Source organism: Pezoporus occidentalis, unplaced genomic scaffold (genome assembly GCF_034315485.1).
Source record: "Pezoporus occidentalis ecotype Australia unplaced genomic scaffold, CSIRO_AGI_Poc_V1 ctg10, whole genome shotgun sequence".
NCBI classification, from domain to species: domain Eukaryota; kingdom Metazoa; phylum Chordata; class Aves; order Psittaciformes; family Psittacidae; genus Pezoporus; species Pezoporus occidentalis.
Genome location: NW_026912779.1, coordinates 1,420,197 through 1,445,330, shown reverse-complemented (window position 1 = coordinate 1,445,330; position 25,134 = coordinate 1,420,197). Strand labels below are relative to the sequence as shown.

The 25,134-nt window shown below is 48.1% G+C and overlaps 2 protein-coding genes across 22 annotated transcripts; both read right to left on the bottom strand.

Moving 5' to 3' along the window:
- Positions 1–489: 489 nt before the first annotated feature.
- LOC134158647 (toll-like receptor 2) lies at positions 490–4,632 on the bottom strand. Of its 21 annotated transcripts, XM_062608923.1 has the most exons (6): positions 1,700–4,631; positions 1,370–1,513; positions 875–1,039; positions 776–820; positions 710–742; positions 490–655 (listed from the first exon to the last, which is right to left on the bottom strand). In XM_062608923.1, exon 1 carries the CDS (start codon positions 4,445–4,447, stop codon positions 1,826–1,828), a length of 2,622 nt encoding a protein of 873 aa, XP_062464907.1. In that variant the 5' UTR covers positions 4,448–4,631; the 3' UTR covers positions 490–655; positions 710–742; positions 776–820; positions 875–1,039; positions 1,370–1,513; positions 1,700–1,825. The 21 variants fall into 21 exon arrangements, with proteins under 21 accessions (XP_062464907.1, XP_062464808.1, XP_062464818.1 ...); XM_062608824.1 differs by having other exon boundaries at positions 776–1,039; XM_062608834.1 differs by having other exon boundaries at positions 490–544; positions 776–1,039.
- A 6,048-nt stretch (positions 4,633–10,680) lies between these two features.
- On the bottom strand, positions 10,681–25,093 carry ERLEC1 (endoplasmic reticulum lectin 1). The gene is made up of 14 exons (XM_062608783.1): positions 24,870–25,093; positions 24,171–24,275; positions 22,851–22,931; positions 21,919–21,996; positions 21,705–21,768; positions 19,367–19,407; positions 16,866–17,089; positions 14,239–14,368; positions 13,673–13,834; positions 12,930–12,989; positions 12,540–12,664; positions 11,953–12,030; positions 11,694–11,769; positions 10,681–10,971 (listed from the first exon to the last, which is right to left on the bottom strand). Exons 1-14 carry the CDS (start codon positions 25,026–25,028, stop codon positions 10,900–10,902), a joined length of 1,455 nt encoding a protein of 484 aa, XP_062464767.1. The 5' UTR covers positions 25,029–25,093; the 3' UTR covers positions 10,681–10,899.
- Between the last annotated feature and the right edge of the window lie 41 nt (positions 25,094–25,134).

The window sequence follows — 25,134 nt, the reverse complement described above, 5'->3', positions numbered from 1 at the left end:
AGGCAGAGAGAGGTCCAGAGTTTGTAAGAAACTACAAGACAAACCTCTTAGATTACATCTGGGTTTGGAGGAAGGCAGCCTGAGGCTTCATTAGCTTTGAAAGACGGGTTGGACACAGGGGCTTGGAGCAAGCTGCTCTAGTGGAAGTTGTCCCTGCCCATGGCAGGGCTTGGAGCTGGAGGAGCTTTAAGGTCCCTTCAACCCAAACCATTCCATGAGTCTGGGATTCTGTCAACCTGACCCTTGGATGTGGTGTGACTCAAGCCCTCTTTCCTCCCAGGTGACACCCCAGCACCTCAAGAAACGCTGGAAATAGCTGAAGACAGTCAAGCACTGAGGAAGAAAAGGCTGTGTCAGTGCTCGGGCCTCTGCCCTTTGGATCATGGATTACTTATCAGATGGGATAACACACGTGCTACAAAGCCGCTAGGAACCTGTCCTGGGATTGATCTGAGACAACCCCCTGTGACACAGCACCTTTGCAGGAGGTGGGCACAGGGACACTTTTATTTGAGCACAGCTCCTCCATACACAACCTTTACACCTTCGTGTATCCCTCCCTGCACCACCTTTACACCTCTGTGCATCCCTCCATGCACAACCTTTACACCTCTGTGCATCCCTCCATGCACAACCTTTACACCTCCGTGCAGCCCTCCATGGACAACCTTTACACCTCCGTGCAGCCCTCCATACACAACCTTTACACCTCCGTGCATCCCTCCATGCACAACCTTTACACCTCCGTGCAGCACTCCCTGCACAACCTTTACACCTCCGTGCATCCCTCCATACACAACCTTTACACCTCCGTGCAGCCCTCCATGCACAACCTTTACACCTCCGTGCATCCCTCCATACACAACCTTTACACCTCCTTGCATCCCTCCATGCACAACCTTTACACCTCCGTGCATCCCTCCATGCACAACCTTTACACCTCCGTGCATCCCTCCATACACAACCTTTACACCTCCGTGCAGCCCTCCATGCACAACCTTTACACCTCCGTGCAGCCCTCCACGCACAACCTTTACACCTCCGTGCAGCCCTCCATACACAACCTTTACACCTCCGTGCAGCCCTCCCTGCACAACCTTTACACCTCCGTGCAGCCCTCCATACACAACCTTTACACCTCCGTGCATCCCTCCACACACAACTTTTACACCTCCGTGCAGCCCTCCATACACAACCTTTACACCTCCGTTTATCCCTCCATGCACAACCTTTACACCTCCGTGCAGCCCTCCATACACAACCTTTACACCTCTGTGCAGCCCTCCATACACAACCTTTACACCTCCGTTTATCCCTCCATGCACAACCTTTACACCTCCGTGCAGCCCTCCATACACAACCTTTACACCTCCGTGCATCCCTCCATACACAACCTTTACACCTCCGTTTATCCCTCCATGCACAACCTTTACACCTCCGTGCATCCCTCCATGCACAACCTTTACACCTCTGTGCATCCCTCCATACACAACCTTTACACTTCCGTGCAGCCCTCCATACACAACCTTTACACCTCCGTGCAGCCCTCCATACACAACCTTTACACCTCCGTGCAGCCCTCCATACACAACCTTTACACCTCCGTGCAGCCCTCCATACACAACCTTTACACCTCCGTGCAGCCCTCCATGGACAACCTTTACACCTCCGTGCAGCCCTCCATACACAACCTTTACACCTCCGTGCATCCCTCCATGCACAACCTTTACACCTCCGTGCATCCCTCCATACACAACCTTTACACCTCCGTGCATCCCTCCATACACAACCTTTACACCTCCGTGCAGCCCTCCATGCACAACCTTTACACCTCCGTGCAGCCCTCCATCTGGCACCCATCCTGAGCGGGTCCGTTCTCCGCTCTCAGCAGCGGCTCGTTGGTTGTCTTTAGGACAGCCTCCAGCTGGCGCCAGAACATCCTCTGCTTGTGCTCCTCGGGGCTCCACTTGAGGTAGGTTTTCCTCTTCAGCAGCTTCCTGAGCTTGCTGAACTTCTGGGGCACGCTGTGGGGCGGGAGGTCCTCCAGCACGATCATGATGAGGGAATCCTGGTTCTCATTGAGGACCCGGTGCTCGGCAAAGTACAGCTCGTACTGGCACCAGCAGCTGCTCACGAAGCTGGGGGAGAGGACAAAGATGACCTTGTGGCTGTTCTCGATGCAGTAAAATATGTTCCCCAGAACGGGGTGCCCCGGTTTGAAATCCCTCTCGTGGTAACAGATCTTGAACCCATCCCCTTCCAGCTTTCCCAGCAGATTCTCTTTGGTCCATTCTGCGTCGTGTTCGCTGTAGGAGATGAAGGCGTCGAAGGGCTTGTTCTCTGGCCTCTTCTCGTACTGCTTCCTCTTCGCCATGCACCAGTACCAGCCCATCCTGACGTACCAGAGCCCGTCGAAGCGCCAGCACAAGCCCGTCAGCACCAGCACCAGCAGGATGGCAGCACAAGCAGTGATGGCCATCTGGATGCCCAGGGAGCAGTGCAGGAGTGTGAGGTGGCTGCTCTCCACCAGCTGGCCCCTTCTGTCTGGTGGGAAGCTGCACCTGAGGCTCTCTTTGCCGTGGATGCGGAGCTGGGGGCTGTGGATGTAGACGTTGACGAACCAGTACAGGTCACAGTTGCAGAAGAAGTGTTTGCCTTGAACGGTCAGGACGCTCAGCTGCGTCAGCTGGCCAAAAGTGTCCTCCACGATGGTGGTGATGGCGTTGTCGCTGATGTCCAGCTCGAGGAGAGAAGCCGGGAGAGCCCCGCGCTGCAGGAAGGAGATCTTGTTCCCGGAGAGATTGAAGTGTTTCAGCATGGGCAGAGACTCCCCCAAGTCATCGGGGAGCTCTGCAATGAGGTTGTGGCTGCTGTCCAGGTTGGTGAGGGCAGAGAGGCGGCTGGTGGCCTCCAGCCTGGCGATGAGGTTCCCAGAAACATTGAGGTGCTGGAGGTTCTCCAGGGCCTCGGTTAACGGCAGCAGGTTCAGCTTGTTTTTGCTGATGTCACATTTGGTTAGGGTCAACGGGAAGTACTCGGGGCGCATAGCTGTGACTTGATTGTTCTGAATGATAAACACGGTTAGGTTGGGCATGGATTTGAAACCAGGGGGTATCACCTTGATGTCACTGCTGCTTACGTCGAGGTGCCGCAGCGAGGGAGGTAAGTCGGGAAGCGCCGCAATCCAGTTGCTGCTGAGGTCCAGGTATACCAGTGCCTCCATGGTGCCAGCGAACCACTCCGGCAGTTCCACAATGGAGCAGTTGGACATCTTGAGGTGCTTCACGTTCTTGGGAAGGCTCTTGATGGGGGTCCCAGCCTGGTTCCTCACTAAGGAGATGGCCTCGATGTGCACAGATCCAGGGGGAGGCTTTGCCAAGGGGTCGGGGGGCAGCGGCCGCGCGGTGTAGATGAAGTGGTTCCCCTGCACGTACATGTTCTCCAGGTTCAGCATCTTCTTAGCAAAGTTCTGGGGTATTTGGCTTATGTTGGTGAAGGACAAATCAATGACCTTGATGGTTGTGGGGAGGCACAGCGTGTCCAGGCTGTTGATGGGGTTGTTGCTGATATTGACAAACCAGAGCTTGTCAAAGGGGAAGTTGCAGATGCTCTCGACGTCTAGGATGTTAATTGTCAGTTTGTTGTAACTGGCATCAACCGACTGCAGGTTCTTCATGGGCAGGAACAGGACGAACAGCGACAGCAGATCCATCTGCAGGGCACTGTGACTAATGTCAAGCTCCAGAACACGGTCCAGCTGAGCCTGGCACAGCTCCGGATCCAGCTTTAATGTCAGCTCCTCCTCGGACAGTTTGCTGTTTGACAGATCCAGTGTCCCATTTACTGGTTCTCCACAGAAACTGGGCCTCAACGAGGCTGTGGGAGAGACTGCTCCGTTTCCCCCTCCTCTGGAAGAGCCCGTTGTGGTTTCCTCTCCTCTTCGAGGCACGTTGCCTGTGCTCCATCCGAGCCTCGGACCAGCATCCCGCAGGACAGCTGCATGGAACAGCTCCTCGGGGGGTGCAGAAGGCTCCGGAGCAGCCTCTGAGGCTGTGGTGGTGGGTGCGAGCTTCAGGTGGGGTGGGAGACCCGACACGACCAGTTCCTTGTCATTGAATGACAGGTCCAGAGCAGCGAGGCTGTGCAGGCTCTCCAGCGCTCCCGGTTCAATGTCTTTAATCCGGTTGTAGGAAAGGTCTAGGACTTCCAACATGCCAAAACCTTCCAAGTCTCTCTTGGTTACCTTTTCTATTGTGTTATGTGAGAAATTGAGAGCTCTGGCTGTTTTGGGAGCTCCTGCTTCTGATATAGAAGAGAGGTTCAAGTAGGAGTAGCTGTAGAAGGGGAAGGTGTAGGCTGTAGGTGTTCCCTCAGTTAGAAATCCATTTGCTCCACTGAGGAAGAAAGAAATGGAGTAGAAATGAAGGCTTCCAATCAGGATCCTCATCCTGAAATGTAAAATCCAGCATTATAATACGCTCTAGGTTAATGAATACCCTTACCAAAGTCACACTAACCCTGGTTTACTTGCATGTACAGAGATTGGTTCATCAGTTGTATCTATGGATCCCTTTTTAACTACATTAAAAACACATGCTCATTATTACTTCCAAGAGGCAATGCTAGAAGATGGTGGTGGAGAACACTCTGGGGAGAGCACTGCTCGTTTCAGACCACTGCAGATAAACTGAATGAGTTCTTCCTTCTCTTCTTGCCTTGCCCCTGCCCAGGCAGGCACTGAGCAGCCTCTGCAATAGCATCTCTCTGTTGGGTCATCTGAAACGTGCTGTTGTAACCTGCTGGGACCTTGATTTACATCTCTGCATGACCACCAGGTACCTCTGACCCCTCTAAAACCTGCTCAGCCACCTCAGTGCCTGTTCAAGGGTAACATGATGGGGAGCCACGTGTGACAGCGTGACCCCATCCCCTTGTGGTTTGCTCCCTGCCACAGTGAGCATCTCTTTAGCCTTAGCTGTAGGAGTAAGGGAAACAGTAAGTTTGCTCTGCAGTAGCTGTTGGAGGCTCGTGTGGGGCAGCCTGCACCAGGGGAGCTCACCCACTGCTGGGCATCCTTCCTGGGACACTTCCAATTGCCTGGCGCAGCACTGCCCGGCCCCTCTCCTGCCCTGCTCTATCATTAATCTCAGCCCAGGTCTTGTATTCATGACCTGAGAACGCGGGTGCAGAGTGCAGGTGAGGACCCCGGTGTTGCCATCACCCCCTTCGCTGCCCTCCAGACCGGGACCATGGAGTTGAACTGAAGAGAAGGGACCCCAATGACATCCCAGCTCTGTCCCCTGCCACAGGACCCCAGCAGACCTCCCCGTATCCCTTACGTGGATCAGGAATAACCGGCAGCATGGAGCTGGTGCACCACAGGGGTAAGGAAACCCATGGTTCAAGGCTAGAGGACATCGAACTGCTCACTCGCGCTTCCAGCCACCCTCCCCACGCCGCTTACTCACCTCGTACCCACCGGCCTCAGCGCTGCTCCTCCACCGGTCCCTGCTGCCGCTGCTGCCTTTTGTAGCCCTGGGAGGGGAACGGGGCGGGCTGGGGATGGCCCAGTGCCCTGGGCTAACCGGAATCCGCAGCCCCACTGCCGCCTGCGGGGCTGGGGGAGGAGGTTCGCACAGGAGATGCTTCCCCCGGGAAGTTTCCTCACCGCGTGGTGGGGGGAAGCCAGATGTGGAAGTTGCTTGGTTTAACGCTTGGTGCTGTGAATGGTGCGGTCGCAGGTGCCTGCTGGCTTCGCTCCTGCCCGAGCATCCCTGGGAAGGTCTGGAAGCGCCAGGTGTGAGCGCGGGGTTTAGAACTGATTTACTGCTCTGGGTGGTGAGTTTCCCAGCGTGAAGGGGGGGTTGTATTGGGCTCTCCTCTGTGCGAACACAAGCTCTCGTGTGCCAGAAGCACTGCTGCAAAGTGAGCAGTGGTCCTTTCTGTGTGCTTTAACTTAGGCAAAGAGCTAACAGGAGCTTGAGAGCTGCAGCCCATCCGATCCGGGAGCCAGCAGAAGGGGGCACAAGCGATTGCACAAGGCAGAGCTCTGGCATCCTCCGCTGCTGGAGCTTTTGTTGCTGTTGTTTTTCCGCTCTGTTGTAAGCAGTGACTGGAAACTCTTGCAGTCACCCAGAGGCTCCCCCCCCATCGCGTCCGGGGAGGGGGGGGCTGGAAAACCCCAAGGTTGTTTGTGCTCCCTCTCTACTCCCACTGGGCACTTTCCTGCCCCGGCAGGTTCAGGAATCGCCCTGGAGTTTCCCTGTTCTTCAGGCAGATCCTGACTTGCTTCAGGAGCAGAGACAGGAAATGAAGAGCTGCTTGGAGCCGTTGGGGAAGATCATTGGACCTGCTTTGGGCTGGGGGGGTCCCTGCAGTCGTTTCTCCCCAGTGAGGCTCCCTTCCTTCCTTCCTTCATCCAAACACAGCCTCCTGCTCCTGAGACTTGGAGTTCCCCTTCGGGAAGGGGCACAGGGCCCCCCAGACCACATCTGCGGCTGGTTCTGAGGGTAAAGCACAGCTGGAAGTGGCAAAGTGGAAAAGAGCCTTTTCAGTGCAGGGATGGTTATGCCATGACCACGGCATCATTCCAGCTTCTGCCTCCTCCAGCGTGTGTGCTGGCTATTCATTTATTCTCCTGGGCTTTGGAGGCAACCTCTTACTTTGGGATTGTGGAGGAAGAGGAAGTTCCATGCGAGTGAGCAGGGAAAGGACACGCAGTGCGGCTGGGAGCAGAGCCACGGCAAGGCTGCGGTTCCCCACAAGGCCTCAGAAAGGAGGTTTCATTCCTGAAGCAGCTCATGTTCCTCTTGTGCACTGTCCCTCTGCAGGGAATGTGCTCTGGGAGGGCTGGAAATGTATTTAAGGGAGGAGAGCTGAACCTGCTCCAGTCCAGAGGGGATGAGCATCAGCATTCAGGAACCCAGGCCTCGAAGGAGCTTCCCTTCTTCAGGTGGGCTTAGATTTGAGTGCCGGGTGAAAACTTCAAGTCACATCTGTACGTCTCTGCAGATGTTTGTGAGCAGGAAATGTCAGCCTCTGCCCAGGGAGAGGGAATAACAGCCTGGATTTCCCTACTTGAGGAAGCCTTTCAGAGACTGAGCATGTCCCATCCCTGGCAGTGCTCAAGGCCAGGTTGGACACAGGGGCTTGGAGCAAGCTGCTCCAGTGGAAGGGGTCCCTGCCCGTGGCAGGGGTTGGAGCTGGAGGAGCTCTGAGGTCCCTTCAACCCAAACCATTCCATGATCTTGTTTCACCCTTTCAGTTAAGTGAAACTTCCCAGGGATGGACTCACTTTGCATGCTGAGCCCCTGCCTCCTCTCAGCCGTGTCCATCAGCTGTGCTGGTGTCTTGCACAAGTGCTCTCTCTGCTTTTTGATCCACTCTTGCAGCTAATTCATCATCTGTGGGTTGGAATGACAGGGAAGCATGAGCTCTGGAATGGATCCCTGCTCTGTGGAGTCTACAACTGCAGTATTAGAGCAGTGGCTGAGTGGAAATGCAAGACAAGACGTGGCAACAACAGCAGGACTCTGATTCACAGAACACTGATTTCAGTTTTGGGTATTCAGTCCCATTTGTGCTGCTTTGGGTTGTGTTGGAGGAGCCCACAGGTGGGTTTGAAGCATTCCTGTGCAGGTGAGTTGGGGGGTTTAGGCACTTGTAACTGATGTTTGTTCTTCCCCTGCTGTGGGATCTAAACCAGCTCATTCTTGGAACTCTTCTCATCGAGGTAGTATCTAGATAAGCAGTGTGTTTCACTGTCCCACTTGCATTTGATGTCATTTCAATGCCTAATTGCAGATGGTATCTGTCCCATCACTGTGAGTTTGCCGCCTGCCTCTCACATCATCTCCCATGTTGCTGATTCTGAAAATGAGCATGGAAGCGATGGTATCTGTGAGGCTGGGAAGCCAACCTGCAGCTCACTGCAGGCTTACACCCAAGCACCGAGACCTGCAGCCCTCCAGTCCTGCTCTGTGCTCCCCACATACCTGGAGAGGCTTGGTTTTCCCTGGCTGTGGTGCCAACAGCTTCCTGCGCCTTGGGGCTTGTCTGGGAGAGGGTTGAAGCCCAGAGTTACTCTCAGTTGTGCATTTGTTCTAGTTCTGAATGTGTTAGAACACAGAATTGTGTTGGAATGACTTATTCCAAGCGCTATCAACTATGGGCCGTTGTGCGCTGCGGGTTTTGTCTGTGTCTCCCCTCACAGCCCTGCCTCAGTGGTTCTCTCCCGAATCAGCTGTTAGTTAGGGAAAGGTGGGAGAGGGTGGAATAGAAAAGCACGTGCTGATCATTGTGCATTTGTATGCTTGTGGGTAGCTCAGACACAGGGCAGGAACATCATCAGCATGTTAAAGGGGGCTTCAAGGGGCTGCTCTAGTGGAAGGGGTCCCTGCCCGTGGCAGGGCTTGGAGCTGGAGGAGCTTTAAGGTCCCTTCAACACAAACCATTCTATGTGGCTTCCTGTGCAAGGGGAAGCAGAGGCTGGGGAACACGGAGGTGGACACACATTCCAGGGTTTGGCAGCAGTGTGGTTTGCTCAGAAAACGTCAGTTGGCATTAGTGGCACATGGAGGTGCTGTGGCCGCTTAGTCAGAGGTTGTGCTTCCCCTTGGCACTGGGGACTTCCCTCCTGCACCGGGAGTGGGATTCATTGCACTGCACAAGAACTATTCTGATCTGTCCCTCTGCTCTCATCACCTCAGCTGAGGGTGCACGGGAAGCTTCAGTGTGTGGTTGCTCTCCCCTTTAACATGACCAAGCCCGATGGGTGCAGGGGCTGGTGCTGTGCCTCTGTGTCCTGTGGCAGCCCAGCTGAGGGAGGGGGAAAAGTGCTGCTGCTGTGCTCACCTGAGTAGGCAGCATGGGAGGAGCCTGTCCCAAAGCTCCACAGGCTGGGCACGTCACTTGAGTGTGGCCAAAGCCAAACTGTGGTCAGTCCAGGACCCACATTCATACCTGTTGCTGCTGGAGGCTCCATGAGAAGGTTGGTGCAGGTGGCTGGTCAGGCAAGGAAAAGAGCTTGAGGGCAACTAAGTTAAAGAGCTGAAGCCTGGAGGACATGGCTTTTAATGTCACCTCTTTTCTAAAGCTATTGGCTAAAAAACAGCATTAAAATTTATATCACATTTTGCTTGTTTAGCTAATGCTTGACAAGAATATGTTGGGGGGGTAATCTGTGTAGAAGCCTCTTCCAGAGTCAAAAGCTATGTTTAGAAGACTCTTGCCCCCCTTTGCCAGTTTCCACTGTCACATTGCTAAGCCAGGAGAAATGAGGGTAGCATCAGGAGCAATGACTTGGAGTTTAAATGGCATCACATCCTGCTGCTGCTCTTTTGGTTTTCTACCCTATGAGGCAATAAAATGGGTTCTATTGCAACAGGCCAGCAGCTTAAGTTGCTATTTTGGGTGCTATGAACCAAGTCATATGCCAAAGGGTTGGCGGATTTCCGTCTGAGATGGGTTAGGAAACTCCTGTACCTTGCACAATGGTTGAGAGAAAGAGGAAATGTAGTGGGCTCACACGCTGAGTGACATCACTGAATCCCAGCCTGGTTTTGGGCAGGATGGGACCTTAAAGCTCCTCCAGCTCCAACCCCTGCCACGGGCAGCGACACCTTCCACTACAGCAGCTTGCTCCAAGGCCCTGTGTCCAACCTGGCCTTGAACACTGCCAGGTGGAAGTTGTTACTAAGAGCAAGCACTCAGTCACCACTCTCAGCTGTGAACTTGCCATTTCTGGCCTTCCTCCAGCACTGCTCAGCACAGGGCACTGGAGGACACACGGTGCCTCTCCCCTGCTCAGTGTGGAGGGGCTGGGGTGTGTCTGGTTTGAAGTTACTCAGCCACAAAGGAAGGGATCAAGGTCCCACCTGGTAAATGGTGCACTGGGCCAGCCCTGGGCTCTTCTGAGGGAAGGAGCCTCGAGGGGGTGTTGGCTACAAACCAGTGATGAGCAAACTTACTTTGAAAGCAGCTATTTTAAAAAAGATAGTGGGAATCTAAGTGGCATTTCACCTGTGTGGTGGCAGCAGACTAAAACTTCACGTGTCTGCACCAAATCTCTTACTGGCATGGCTGGTGTGTACCAGAAGACAGAAAAGGTCCATCAGGAGGCAGGTGGAGGCACTGAGGAGTCATTGTTGAGAAGGAAACTGCTCAGACACACAAATGCCACACATGGCTGAATACAGACAAGGGGAGTGCAGAGGTCTGGCTTGTATTGACAGCTCTGCTACACAAACTGCTGGTTGTTGATCACTCGTGTCATACCTTAGAGTCCTTAGCAGCACAACAGCAAGTCTCAGCGATGGCAATAAGAATGTCCAGCAAAATAAATACAGTAAGATGAACCCTGCAGTGTTAATATCAGAAAATATCCCAGGCTGGGAGGAAAAAATAACACTTGAAGGGATAAGGCAACAGGAGAACGCATTTCCAAGCAGTCAAACTGAGGTAACGCTGTGTCTGGACAAGCAGTGGCAGCAGAACAATAGTCAGTGTTGCAGCAGCTGCTGAAGGCTCCTGGGTGAAGCGTTGCTTTTGCTTTGCATTCTCTTGGCAGTTGAACTTCTCCCCTGAAGCTGGGCCGTGTTCCTTTTGCCTTTTTAAAGCTGGTAACTTACACCTCAGCGATGACGCCGCCGGCTGCAGAAGGTGCCACACACAAGTCAAAGAGGAAGTGCAAGACAAGATTTTAATCATTAAAAGTTTATCGATAACCTCTTATATACACATAGTTATACACAAAGTGGTTCGTGAGTCCCTCCTCTGCCAGGGTTCTGCTGGTGAGGCTGAAGCTGCTCTTGGCTGGCACCGTCTCGCAGGGGGATGTGAAGGGGGAGCCGTTGGTGGCCTTGGTGACAGGTATGGCTTGTGCAGGGGCTCTGCTGCTCCTCAGCTGGGCACCGAGAGGAGCCCGTGCTCGTCTGCTGTGTCCAGAATCTTACAGATGACGGGAGACTCCACCTTGGGTGGAAGAGATTGAAACAGTAAAGACTATGAAATCGCACCTGCAGTGCCTGAAGGGGCTGCAGGAAAGCTGGAGAGGGGCTTGGGACAAGGGCCTGTAGGGACAGGCCAAGGGGAATGGCTTGAACCTGCCAGAGGGGAGACTGAGCTGAGCTCTTAGGCAGAAGCTCTTCCCTGTGAGGGTGCTGAGGCGCTGGCACAGGGTGCCCAGAGAAGCTGTGGCTGCCCCATCCCTGGCAGTGTTCAAGGCCAGGTTGGACACAGGGGCTTGGAGCAAGCTGCTCTAGTGGAAGGGGTCCCTGCCCGTGGCAGGGGTTGGAGCTGGAGGAGCTTTAAGGTCCCTTCCAACACAAACCAGTCTGGGATTCTGTTTTACAACAGAGCAGGAGATCAGTGAAGACAGACCACCATAGGCACGGTTCTAGAGCAGCACTCTCTAAACCCGAGTAAGTGCTTTCTACTTTTGGGCATGACTCCCACAGCATACTCAGTGTAATTAGTGTAATTAACAGTGACCCTCCTTTCTCCAAGCAGGTGCAACTGAACAAAAAGCAGTACTTGCTTAGATGTCATGTATATGGGCTGAAGTACACTACTTGTACTCTGGGAATGTCTTGGGAAGAGTCAGTAGGAGGAAGGAACCATTTCAAACATACACCTGGAGATACTCTCTGCCAGGTGGCACCTGATCATAGGGATTTCCCCATGTTTTTTCTTACCCCAAGGATGTATTGGCAAGAATGAGGCTCTAACATGTATATGGTCACGGCGTGAGGGGAATCGGATTCTTTACATCTGAAAACAGAAAGGAAATGTTGTGGTGTTTAGTGTCCAAGAAACACAGAACTAAACCATGTATTTCCCTCTAGCATTTTTAGGAAGTTGACAGTCACTGCTTTCTGCAGACAGCAGAGGCTGCCCCCTCTGACACAGAGAGCAGAGACGCAAAACATCAGCTTACTGAGAAAGCGAACTTACTTCAATTTCACAGTCACCTGCCTTGGCTTGTCTGTCAAGTCACAAACATCTCCATTTCCATAGAAATGAGACACCATCCTGCCACAAAAGATGGGAATGAAAATGTTTGGAAATAGTACACGCAGTTCTTAAGCAGGTAGCTAACTTGTGTGATGCATATCTCATCATTCTTCAAATATAGGGGGCTTGGAGCAAGCTGCTCTAGTGGAAGGTGTCCCTGTCCATGGCAGGGGTTGGAACTGGAGAAGCTTCAAGGTCCCTCCCAGCCTAAACCACTCTGTGATTCTATTTAACTCAAATATACAAACCAAAGTAGTAACATACTGTATTTCAGTGACTGCAGAAGCAAATAGTTGTCCACTCTTGGGAGATTTTTCTCTGTGTCACATCCCAAGGGTTCAATTACCTTTTCTGATGTTGCATGCTCATTAGGGGGAAATAATAATAAACCAAATACCTATACACACTGCTCCTGACAGTTGTAGCTATTTGTGAACTGAACATTCACACGCTGCAGAAGTGGCCCTGATGATTATTCCTCTCTATGGCAAACATGGGGGCAGTGATGGTGGTGGTGGTACCCATACCGAACTGTCTGCGTGCCGTCTTCCTGGAGATGATATGTTCTAGCAGCGTTCTTCCTGGCCCACTCAATGTGTTCCTCCTTGTTCCACGTTCCCACCACCACAGAAGTCTTGCCAGTTTCCTTGTCCTACAAAAGGGGAAGCTGATAATTATACCTTGTATGGCGTATTTAGCAGCAAGCGTATTGTAAATGATGTGTAGAATGTCAGCTCTGTCTGACATGGTACCTACATCCCCCTGCATAAACACAGGCAGCACACAGAGGATTTCTTTCCTGAAATCCAACTTAAATCACCCAAGAACAGGATGCTGTTTTTTCCAGAGTGCAGATTCTCTAACCCCTTATTCCCCACAGCCATCTAGTGGCAGAACATGCAACTGTTTAAACATACCTCATGATACTGATGAACGTATTTGCCGTAGCAGAATTCATACTTCCACCAGCCAACACCCTGGGGAGAGGGATCATCTCAGTGTTAAAACAAAGCAAAAACCCACAAACCAGATAAAATGCCCCAAAAGAGCCATGTCCACTTCCCTCCGGACCCTAAACCACTGTTGATTTTAGCTGTCAACTTTCACATCTGTTAATTAGATGTGTTGATTCAAGATTGGCACTGAGAGGGAATCTCTTATCAGACTGATACAGGGAAGTGTATCAGAGATGGAATAAGTGAGTTTAAGCCAAGTTTAAACCTGAAGAGCCACATATGACTAAATTCCTTAAACTAGTTGTGTACTCCCTGTTTATCTTTTAAAGAAATACTTGACTCTTTGAAAGATAGCACAACCTCAGATGCCTTTGCTCTGCTGGCTGTTCTCTCAGTAAGTCTGATGAGAGCTTTTTTTCCTTCTCGTTAACCAAATCAATTCTCAGGAGCTACTTTAATTTCACTGTGATTCTATTCAATTTATAAATATTCTATTTATTTATGATTGTTCAGATAAACTGAATTTCAACAGAAAGGTTAAAGATACCTTCCTGGCACATAAGCCTTCCCAATATCAATGCAGGGAGAGGTAAGTATCAGCTGTATCAGAAAGCAGCTATCACAGTTCATGGAGAAATTAAATACATAAACCAGTTTGTGCAATTAAGGAGTAGCTATTTGATTTTATGTAGCTTATTTCTCACCCCATGGAAGCAGTAAGAACCACTCAGAAATTCCTTTATAAGCTGCTCATCAGTCAGTTTGGAGATGTGGGTTGTTCCCACAGTTAACAGTTGATGGCTGCCAACAGCAACAGGCTTGTGAATGGAAGAAAATTTCTCTTCTTTTGTTGACTGCATTTCTTCCTGAAATGGAATTTTACACAAAAAACACCCATTTAGATTTCATAAGGCCCTTGCAAAGTCATAATAATTAAGTGAAGTTACTTAATACTAAGTGGGGTGACTGTAGGAATACGTATGAAAGCATTTTGTCATTGTTTTCACTGTCTTTAGCATAGCTGAGAAAAAAAGAGCCAAATTCAAAGACTTCACACATCTGTAAACTGTAGGCTACAAAAAGTTTTAAATCAGTAGCCCAAACTTTCTTGCTTTGTTTTCATTCCAAACAAGGTAACTTACAGATGACTTCAACAAAGATTGACATGGTCTTACAAAGCTGGGTAACAGAATTTACTCCATGGAAGTGAAAGTTGTGGGTGCTACAGCATGGAAATAAGTATTTTCTATTAAAGTGAAACAAATCCTACCTCCTTAACCTTTCTAAAAGGCATCTTCATCATTTCTTGCTGTTTCTCCAGCTGTTCCAGATTATGGGGCTTAAGTGGGGATCCTGGCAGAGACTGGCAGAAGATGTCATTCACAGGAGAGGCCCTGAACCTGTCCAAACAAGTGAGCCAAACATCACTTACCATGCCTTAAAGACAAGACACACTATTTTACTGCTCTAAGTTTCTGGCTGAGGTGTGTATTTTCCTTCTTGTACTTGCACTGTCTCAGCCAAAGCTACCTTGTTCTTATAACTGATGTGAATATGCTTTTCGTCCAGTTTAGTCTCACTCCTAATGCTGCCAGATGACTGGAAACGTGATGAAACCCCTCTTCATCAAAGGGAAAAGCTGCGTATTAAAAGGAAAACTGCATTATACATGAACTATGAATGTAGTGTCAAGGCCACACAAAACTCTCAGAAACCAGGAAACAGCAAAGGTTAAACCTGATAGATGCAGTTCCTGTATCATTAAATCATACATTCTTGTAGTGCCTGACATGTATGGCTTTTCTTAGTGCACATATATCCATTATTCCTTTACCACTCTCTTCATGCCCCATCCCTGGCAGTGTTCAAGGCCAGGCTGGACACAGGGGCTTAGAGCAAGCTGCTCTAGTGGAAGGTGTCCCTGCCCATGGCAGGGGGTTGAAGCTGGAGCTTTAAGGTCCCTTCCAAACCAAACCAGTCTGGGGTTCTATGTCTGCAAAAAGTAGCTTATTTCAGGAAAGAAAAAGTAAGAGATGAAGCAGAGTCAACAGAGGTTTCTTCTCAGTTTACATGAAGGCCTCATTAAAGCACCAAATAAGCCTTAACAGAAAATAGTAAAGTGAACATCACAATGAGAACCACAATGACAAACAAAGCATTTGTGCAGCTTTCCCTGCTCCTCCTGTTGAAAAGGGCCTTTTTAGAGAAAGCTTATTTACAAACCAAACATGCAGATACTGCTCCAGGAGCAAGGTGGCCTCTGGTGATGTCCTCCTAGGAAGAGGCTGTAGTACACAGCACTAGTTGTGTAATAATCACCACTGCACTTAAACGAACCTTAAAACATTCCATAAATTACATCTGCACTCTAGATTAAACAAGCCCTGTACCAAAGCAGCCTGGCTTTACCTCAATTTTATTTAAACAGCACTAACAGTCAGAGCAGACAAATACTACCTTTTACTGCCTTCCTCCTTGTCCCCAATTCCCACCAATGTAAAAACCCCTCAAATTGTACCAAGAGAAGAGCTAATGGAAATACTTCTGCTCAGTTAATGCAAGCCCATTATTGGGTAAGATAATGGGAAGAGCACTGGTGGCTGAAGTACTGCTCTGTGCTGTTTAAGGTACACATGACAGGAAAAGTGCTCTTAATTTAACGTGAGCTTGGTTTGTTGCTTCCTCAGCTGAGCAGCACTTCCAGCCTGCCATCTCCACCCATCTTTATTTAATGGAGATGATAAAGTGGGATAACAGAGACCTTTATGTTTATTTTAAGTATTTCCTGCTAGTGGCCAGGAAGCTTTCCCTGCCTGCCCTTTGGGAGGAGGGAGCAGCTCAAGATTTGTCCTTATCAAACAACAGAACAATCTGCCTCTGCACTTTCTAGTTTGGGGCTCATACAGAGGCTTAAAAGAGTCAGAGTAAACAGGTAACAGTGTAATAGAGAAGCACAGCAGACAAAATGTTACCAAACCCATCTTCGTGAGAGAATGTACAACCAAGACTACATATTTAATAGCATAACTTATTTACTCCAACAGCAAGTGTTTATTAAATGCATGATTGAGGATTTTGTCCTTTAGACTCTCTCGCCTATTTCAGAGCAGTGATTAAATCCTCCCTTGTTCTAACATCTGCGTACATGGGAAATTCAGAACTCCTGCCACTATTTCCCCCTTCATTTGTATGCCAGATTCACTCTGGAATTCTATTTACACCCCTTGAACAGACAAGAATCCATATGACTGAGACTAAATGTATCCCATAGGTGCATGGCACAATTTGGGGGCAGGAGGGGAAATCCTAAGCTTCATTTTGGAAAATAACACTGAAATTGTGAATGTTTCATATGAAAATGACTTCACAGCTGAAGGCAGTAAAGCAGGACAGAGACAGATGGGAGTTCCTTAAGTTGGGACTACTGCTAAAATAACATCAAGGTTACGCCTGAGGACTGTACTTTTGTTTTCTGGAATTATGGACGTTGAAGGCTATACTCAAAATAACACACTGATGCAATGTGCATTCTTTAAATACCATGAAGATGATCCCCCAGACCTTGAAGTCATGAGCTAAGAGGAGACAGGCTGTTGTTAATCTGCCTGCAGCCTTAATGTCCTAGTTTGCGTTTCCCCAGCGACAGGGCTAGGAACTTACCTGCTGGCAATAGCTGTACTTCCCATCTGTTTCTCATGTGAGATCAGGCATTAGAGACTTACAAACTGCAAAGATCATGCAATTTAACCTGAAAACTTAAGAAGCCTTGCCAAAGTGCATACAAGTGTCACAGCTCTGTACCAGAAACCACAGCTGGGTATGACTTACATAAGCACATACATGTGTGGCACCTGATGACAATTTAAAGTGGGGGTAGCCAAAGTTGGAGTACTGTACCTGTATTTAGGATGGCTGCAGAGCAGAGGTGTCAGTATAACCACTTCATATTCACAGGTGGTAACTTCTGCTACTGAAAGGATCTCATGTTTAGCTTCTGGGTGACAGATGTACATCACTGTGCTTGACCTGGGCAGGTTTTGTCTCAAGCTACAAGGTGTGCCATTTCCCATTTCTACAGGGTAGTATGGGGTCATTTGCCCTTCTATGTTTTTGGTAGGTATCTAGGTGAAAGAAAGTAAAAAATTAAGAGGATGAACAAAGCTCCTTTGACTCTTCTGAAACAAAAGATATGCTTACACTCTGCAGAGCGAGCATTACAGCATTGAAAACAGCCCCTGTGTAGTCACTTGGTGTTTCTGCAACATGCAAATATGCTCTGGTTTATTACCTCCATACCCTGCACAAATGCACTGAGCCACACATGAGTTTTGATTACAAAAGCAGGTGGTTTCTCTGCATGGGCTGCCTGATGTTTCAGTTCTAAGTCAGCTTGCCAGCTGTGTGCAGTGTTTTGGAAGAGCACCAAGCCAGCTATGTTCACCCTGCAGGAGACAAGGGGATGACAGTAGCTCTGCCAGACTCAGCTCAGGTCTGACCAGGCCCATTACCTTCACTTCAGTGCCAGGGCTTGTAGACTCTAAAACACCCCTGCAAAGTGATGCCTGCACTACACCTTTTGGCATTCCCAGCCTGGGCTGTTCCACATCCAGAGTATCCCACACCAGCTGTTATTGTGGCTAACAAAGTTAATGATATATACAAACCAAAAGTGTGTACAACAAGCTCTCTTCAGACTTGTCCCTTCCTGTTTCATCCAGCTTCTACTTTAGGAAATTAATTCCCCAAACTGGTAAAAATCCCTTTCTGGGTTCCTAACTTGGAAGCAGCTGAAGTTCCTGGGTACCAAAAGTTCTGCTTGTGCAAAAGCCATGCTGGAACCCACAGACTAGACCTTTTCCTACCTGTGTTGCTTGAGCTAGTATAGGTTTGCAGTGCGTGACAAATCAGGCTTTGTGCTAAAAGGTGGTGGTGCCTTCTGTGGTCAGGACACTAAGCTGAGGACCTGAGACCCTTCTGTACCTACTTATTCTGCTTTTCAAACCACACTACCCCGTCACAGGCTACTGATTTTCTCCTCAAATTGCTCCATCATGAATGAAATGATGAGACATTCATGAGGTTAAAGAATGAACATGCCAGCAGCTCAACTGCTCAGGTGCTTCTTGGCTTCCAGTCACTTATCAACTCTATACTTCAATATTCAAAGGTGGGAAATGAAAATACATTCTGTTTGTCTACAAAAGAGTTGAGAAAAAAGGTACCGGGGCCTTCCCTTTCTGTCTTTCTCAATGAAACAACTGTTTTTTCCTTAAAAATAGAAGAATTATGCCTACACATTTCATTGAGGGTAACTTAAATCTGAATGCAGACAGCTGTGGTTTGCACACAACTGAAAGGCACACAGTAGGACTTAAGATACACCTCTAGTTGTGGCAGTTGCTGGAAGCACCACCCAGCTGTGTTGTCTGTTATGTGTTCTTTCCCCTTCCTGACTAGAGAACCCATGCAAATTATGGCTAAATTCTTTATGGACTGAAACCAAGACAGTGTTTGTATATCAGAAAAACTGTCAGTGCCAGTAAAAGACAATTTCCTCTGAAAGAAAAAATAATTTACCTTACAAGGAACTTAGTTTGAATTTCCAAGAGGCATAACTGCCACTGCCATGAGAATGGGCCACATTCTGACTTGGTTCTGCTCCACCAACTTATCTGGCATGTGTATTTTCTAAGATCCTCTGCAGAACCACCACTCTGTGCTATGTAAATCAGCACTGCAAGGGACATGTAGACTAAAAATTGATTTAAGATTTAAAAGGAAGGATAACTGGCAATAAGGTAGGGGTGTGTGTGTGTCCACAGGTCAGATCTGCTACTGCAAATTCCAAACTCCAATGTGCTTCAGGTACTTCCATTGTTTTGCTATCAAGTTAGTGACTCAGAACTGAATTTTGGGGCCTAAACAAACAGCAAAGTTCTCTAATGGAAAAGGGAAGCAGAGAGTTTTATGGGAAGGGTCAAGTCAGCTAAGAAATCTCTTAGGGATTTTGTGCTGTAGGATTTTGTTAATGTTTTTTTTCTGTACCCAAAATGCACAAAAGTGTCGTTAAGGGAACTGGAAAACTGTTACTAGACCATAATGTGGATTTGTGGTTATGTGTATTGTCTTCAGAGTAGAAGAGTACATAATTCATCACATTTAAGTTTAAGATTAGCATAATTTTAAGGTAAATAAGTAGAAGGGAAAGAAGATTGACTAACTAGACTATATAGCTTCCTGAGCTGGGACTGAGAATCAAAATGAGAAGAGTACAGCTCAGGAACAGAGTTTCATTTTTTGATTCTCAATTTGGAAGGGAACTTGTAACATTAATCCCATCACATATAAATTGCCTCCACTATTGATGGCAAAAGTTAAAATAGATGATTTTCACTTGCCTCTTTTGCACTGTCTTTGAGATTTTCTTTCTCTTCTTGATCTAGGGAATAATTAAGAATGAGGTAAGCATAAAATCTGTGAACTTGAAATAAAATGCAATTACATACACAGAAGTTTGTATGGTGTGTGTATTTGCTGGTACTTCGTGTAGATGCTGACAAGAGTCAATTTCATGAACTTGCAGGTGCAAAAGAGGAAAGAAAGGAAATAAACAGTGATCTGGGGTCCAGAGCAAACAGAACAAAATAGGAACTAGCATTGTCTTAAAACACTTTTGAGTGTATAGGACAGGCCAAATCCAGCCCTAGCATCAGAGGAAGGCCAGTCAGGCCAGGAGAATATGTCACTCACTACTGCTGTTCTTCGAGGGGCAGCTCAAGGTGAGTGGATTACAGGCTGGGACAGTAAACAGGCAAGTTCTTCAGCTCACCCACTAGCCAGCCCCAGAGGATACGCTCCTAGGAAGAAGTGGGGCCGGACTTCATGCCAGACTAATGATGCTGAGAGTAAACATCCTTACAGGGCTGGGGTTGCAAGCTGTCACAGGTGAGGATCATAGAATCAACCAGGCTGGAAAAGCCCTTCAAGCTCATCCAGTCCAACCATTCCCCAGCCCTGCCAAGGCCACCACTGCCCCATGGCACTGAGGCCTCGTCTCCATGCTGTGTGAACACTTGCAGGGACGGTGACTGCAGCCCTGCCCTGGGCAGCCTGTTCCAATGCCTGAGCACCCTCTGGGGCAGGAATTGTTCCTCAGCTCCATCTAAACCTGCCCTGGTGCACCTTGAGGCCGGTTCCTCTTGTCCCATCCCTTGTTCCTTGGGAGCAGAGCCCAGCCCCTCCTGGCTCCATCCTCCTCTCAGGCAGTTGTAGAGAGCAGTAAGATACCCCCTGAGCATTCTCTTCTCCAGGCTAAACCACCCCAGGTCCCTCAGCCTTCCAAACTGCTTCAAGACTCCATTCAGAGTTAGGTGAGCAAAAGGCCACTCTGCTTTGCCATCACCCATTCAGCTGGTCCAAATTTACTGTCTCACACTCCTGCATTCAGCTCACAGTGGTTTGAGAAACCATCTATTTTTTAAGAGTAGTGTGAATTGCTATGTAGGAAGCATAGAAAGAATAGTCTGCCACCTAAGCAGAAAGCATAGAGGGTCAACATCCTAAAAGACTCAGATATGATGACTTAAGTATATCCTCACACTTAACTTCAGCACCCAGCCCCATAAAACAACTGGGACCTCAAATTAAACAATGTTTTCCGTACATCTAGGGGGAATTAGGCATCTCTGCACAGGATTAACAGCAGCAAAACCAAGCAACTCAGTAGTAAAGAAATGCCAAGCAATGCAGTTTCTGAAGCTGTGTTTCTTTTCAGGACTAAGATCCCCAACTGAAGGCTGCAGGCAGGAATGTGAAGGAATGGGATTAAAGGTACTAAATCCCTTCCAAGTTTGAGGCATTCATGTTAATCTCTTGCAGGAACAGAAAAACGTGGTGCCACCTTTTACATACTAACCTAGAATTAAAAACCACCAACCTAGATGATGTTTTTTTCTACTGTTCGTATCATCACTGATGAATGAATGCTTACTCTTTGGATTTTTGAGAGTTCTCTGGACTAATACACCACCAAAGTGCTCACCCAGAAGGCAAATATTGGTAGATACAACCACAGAACTTCCAACATCTACTATTATTTACAGGCAAAAAAAATACCACTGCTCAGAAAATTAGTTATTCTAAACTACAGTTTGAGTTTGGAGCTCAGCTACCTAATTCCCACCAAACTCCCATTTCAGTATTTCTAAAGATCTACAGCAGGATCCCTAAAAAAAACACTCTCAAACAGTTCCAAGGTTTGCAGACGATGTATTATTACAGAAAAGCAGAGGCCAAGATGTGCTACGTACTCTGCCCTCTGCTACAGTTTGAAAGACACTTCTCCCCACCCAAAAAGAGTGGCAACAGGCTGTATTACCAAAGTCTGGTCTGTCACATACTGATTCCATTTCTTATATTATGCATTTTCTTTCCCTGACACTAATTATTGCAGATTTATGCATCTTATCATAGAATTATACAATGATTAGGTTTGGAAGGGACTTTAAGGATCATACAGTTCCAATCTAATCAATTAGCATGGCAAAACTGACAGGATGAACGGAATGTGAGGTGCTAAAAGGCATTCACTATAACAATACATTTTGTAACAAGTAATCTACAAAATTCTATGCTATTGCACTGGGAGTCAGTTTTGCACAGCCTGTTCCTCAGGTAGTAATAATTAAACCCCAACAATTAATAAGCATCAGCAAAATAAAATAACCCAAGACAAACCTGGTTCTGATAATGGGCTCTTCATCATCATATTCCCCAGATAGTATTCTTGGATGTTTATTTTCTACAATCAAAAGGAGTTAAAAGAGATCACAGTTACCAATTTCCATCCTTTTTCAGGTGCACAGGAATTCAAGTCTTCAAGAGGAGTTAAGCATGAACATGCCAGTGGAAAAGGGCATAATTTGAGATTACTCAATGTGCAGAAGCCTACCTGTCCTGTTTCCTTCTCCTCGTGGTACTGGCGGATGTGTTTACCATGGCAGACTTCATATGTCCAGTAAGATTCAATCTTAAAATAAACAGATTTCTGTTTAGATACATCCTCCCCGACTCCAGATTCTCCCAAAATTCTGGCTTTTGCAGCAACGAAACACAGCCCAAGCAGATGGCCTTGGGCACGCTCCAAAACAATAGCACAAGGAATGGTCTCAGTGTTCTCCAAGCATTTTGGTGTTACAAATAAATACACTGGGCAGCTTCCTTGACTTTCATACAGATAAAAAATGAAGGAAAATAGTTAAATAAGACGTAAAGACTCAGTTTTCCCCTAAACCACTGGGGCTAAGCTGCAGTGACTCCACGCAGCCTGGTTTTGACAACTGTCATTGATACAGGCTGTTTACCAACTATGCTTGACGCACTCTCCCATCGTTAAGGACTTGTGTGGGATTACACATAGGTGTAATTCAGCCACTTTCATGGTCTCTGTACCACGTTGCTTTGGTATTAAGCTTATTCTTTAATGTAAGACATGAGTCTTAAAGGGGGATGACAGTTGATGGAAAGCTAGAAAACTTTCAGAGTATTTAGAAGCATGTTTGGTTTGGTTTTCTAACACTTTTCATTAGGTTTTCACACATTATATGGCTTGATTCCTGGAAGGAAGTATTTTAAATCCATGTTTGAGATTGCTCATAGATCAACGCCATTTATTTGAACGCTGACATCTTCAATTATACAGACTTTTTTTTTTTATCAGCATATTAAGAGATTCATAAAGCGGTAGAGGTCTTATTTTAGACTGAATTAGTACCTGAAGTCTAAGACATATTTATCCAAACAGTTTAATACGCTAAACCTTGAAATGGACTGGATTGTAAACTTTTGATTAGCATTTGAATTATCAACACAGAAGTAACATACCCTGTATGAACAGCTACTTTGCTTAAAAAGTGGTTCCAATAATTCTCCTGGAGTAGGACCTTTATAGTCTTTTTCTTCTTCCTATAATAGAAGGGTATTTCATTACATTAAAATTAACAGTACTTTGGTTAGTTTAGTTAATATTCATTTGAAACAGTAAAAAAACAAACCAAAAATCTTATTGCAAAATTGAAAGGTACAAGCCCTCATTAATTCCTGCCCTGAAGGAGCTGTGTGGTGATTAGGGGGAAAAAAAAAAGATCATTTAATAACAAGGGGCAAATGGAAGTCACAAATAAAGTAGTCAAACCAGAAAAGTTTTGTGGCCTATAAGTGGTGAAAGAGCAGGAACTCTCCACTTGCTTGTGTCCACAGTGGCAGGGTGGGGTGTGCACAGGCAAACAGCACCAACAAGCTTCTCATTTGTTAGTCAATGCTGATGCAGCATAACTGGGACGTCGCACAGCTTTTATGTAATTAAAAAAAGGATCAAAAAAGCATGAATAATACCATGAAAGTTTATTTCTGCATAATTTTTGCTCTAGAAACACGCACGCTATTGAAGAGACTTCCATTCCAAGTTCTTGAGTATTAAAGACTTGTCACCTAGCCTGAATCCCTCTGCGCTGTCAGTCACGTAAAGGATGAGGGCTGTGTCAAAGTGGGAGGTCCTATCACAGGAGTGCAGCTCAACTGTTCAAGTTCTCACACCTGAACCTCAGGAGGAATAAACGACCAATGATAAACCCCAGCAAAGGCCTCCTCAAGCTACATTTTCTGTACAAACAAAGGCATTTATTTCTTTTTAAATTTAAACCTCAAATTGCGCATCCAGACGTCCAACTGAGGAAGCAACGACCCTAATGGTAGAACCACTACTGGGATAGTACTTACAGATAGGGTGATCACGATAGCAATGTTAACAACCTCTATAGCCATTTACTGACCTAGAATTTGACAACGGCACTTAAAAACCAAGCATTTCCCAATCCCAGCAATACACAGAACATAGCAATCACGTGTTGTCAAATAAGGACTTCAAAGCATTCAGACTGGCCCCACTTATTACAGAGCTAGTATGTAATACAAAGTGAAGGGTGTCCCTGCCCATGGCAGGGGGGGTGGAACTTGATGATCTTAAGGTCCTTTCCAACCCCGACTATTCTATGATTCTATGATCTACCACAAACTGTGAAGCTCTGAGGGATGCTGTAGATGACGCTCTTCTGATCTGGGGCAGGGGGAAGGGGGGGAACTGAAAAGATGCTGTCAAGACTTGTCTGCAGTTTATAACTGCAATAAAGGCTTGACTGAACTTACCTCATTGCCACTTGCTATCAGCGGAAGCAGGCATTTATACTTCTCTTTGTCCACAGTGGTCATTATAATGTAGTTATCCTCTTTGTACAGGACACCAGTCGTAGGCTGAGAAAACAACCGACCTGTGGATTAGTCAGGTGGCTCTTTTACTGCTCCTTGTTAGAAACAGCCCAGAACTGAGGAGCAGTACGCTTAATTCATAGGGGTCCGGGGTATTTCCTGGGCCTCCACAAGACTGAAGGCTTTTCTTGCCTTCTCCTTTGCTTCCACCCTCTGCCTCCTGCCACATCCCTGCTGTTATAAAGGCCGTTTCCTAAAGCAACGCCCCCCGAACCACTGCACTTTTCCAGCAGCCTTTCCCATGTTGACCTCCAGGGCAGGTTCCCCTGGGATTTGCCCAGCTGACAGGCTCAGGCCGTGGCCCGAGTCCTAGAGCTCACCCTCTGTCCTGGGACCCGGGTACCACAGCCAAAACGCAGGGAGATGCTTAAGGGACCCCCCCAGCAAAGGCTACGTGGGGCTCACCCCAACCTGAAACGCTTCTGTAGCGGAACGGCTTCAAACCCAACGGCCAAGCGCGAGGGCTCCGCCGCTGGAGCCACCGCCCCCCGTTAACAGCTACAGCCGCCGGTTCCCCACGGGAGAAAGCCGCTGAGGGAGCAGTGAGCGGACACCCCCGGCCCCCGCCGCGGTACCCACCAGGCTGAACTCGGTGCCGGGCCAGTTCACCCTGAAGGGGATGTCGTCGCTGAGCTGAGGGAGAGCGCGGCCGCCCTCCGCCACCACGGCGGCCGCCAGGGCCGGCAGCAGCCCGCAGAGCAGCGCCGGGGCGGGCGGCCGGGGCCGGCGGTCCCTCATGCCGGCCGGCGGGGAAGGAAGGAGGGAAGGGAGCGAGGGGAGCGGCGGGCAGCGCCGCCGCCACGTCTGCTTCCGTCAGGGCGGGCTCCCGCGCATCAACATCCGG

Bases quoted from the DNA above. Each gene is read 5' to 3' on its own strand.
- LOC134158647 (XM_062608869.1), bottom strand. From the start codon at position 4,447: ATGAGGATCCTGATTGGAAGCCTTCATTTCTACTCCATTTCTTTCTTC.
- ERLEC1 (XM_062608783.1), bottom strand. From the start codon at position 25,028: ATGAGGGACCGCCGGCCCCGGCCGCCCGCCCCGGCGCTGCTCTGCGGG. The intron at 12,990-13,672 runs GTGAGAAATAAG...CCCTCTCCCCAG, and splicing joins GTTCTTACTGCTTCCATGGG to GGTGTTGGCTGGTGGAAGTA. The intron at 12,031-12,539 runs GTATGGGTACCA...CTTTTGTGGCAG, and splicing joins GACGGCACGCAGACAGTTCG to GATGGTGTCTCATTTCTATG.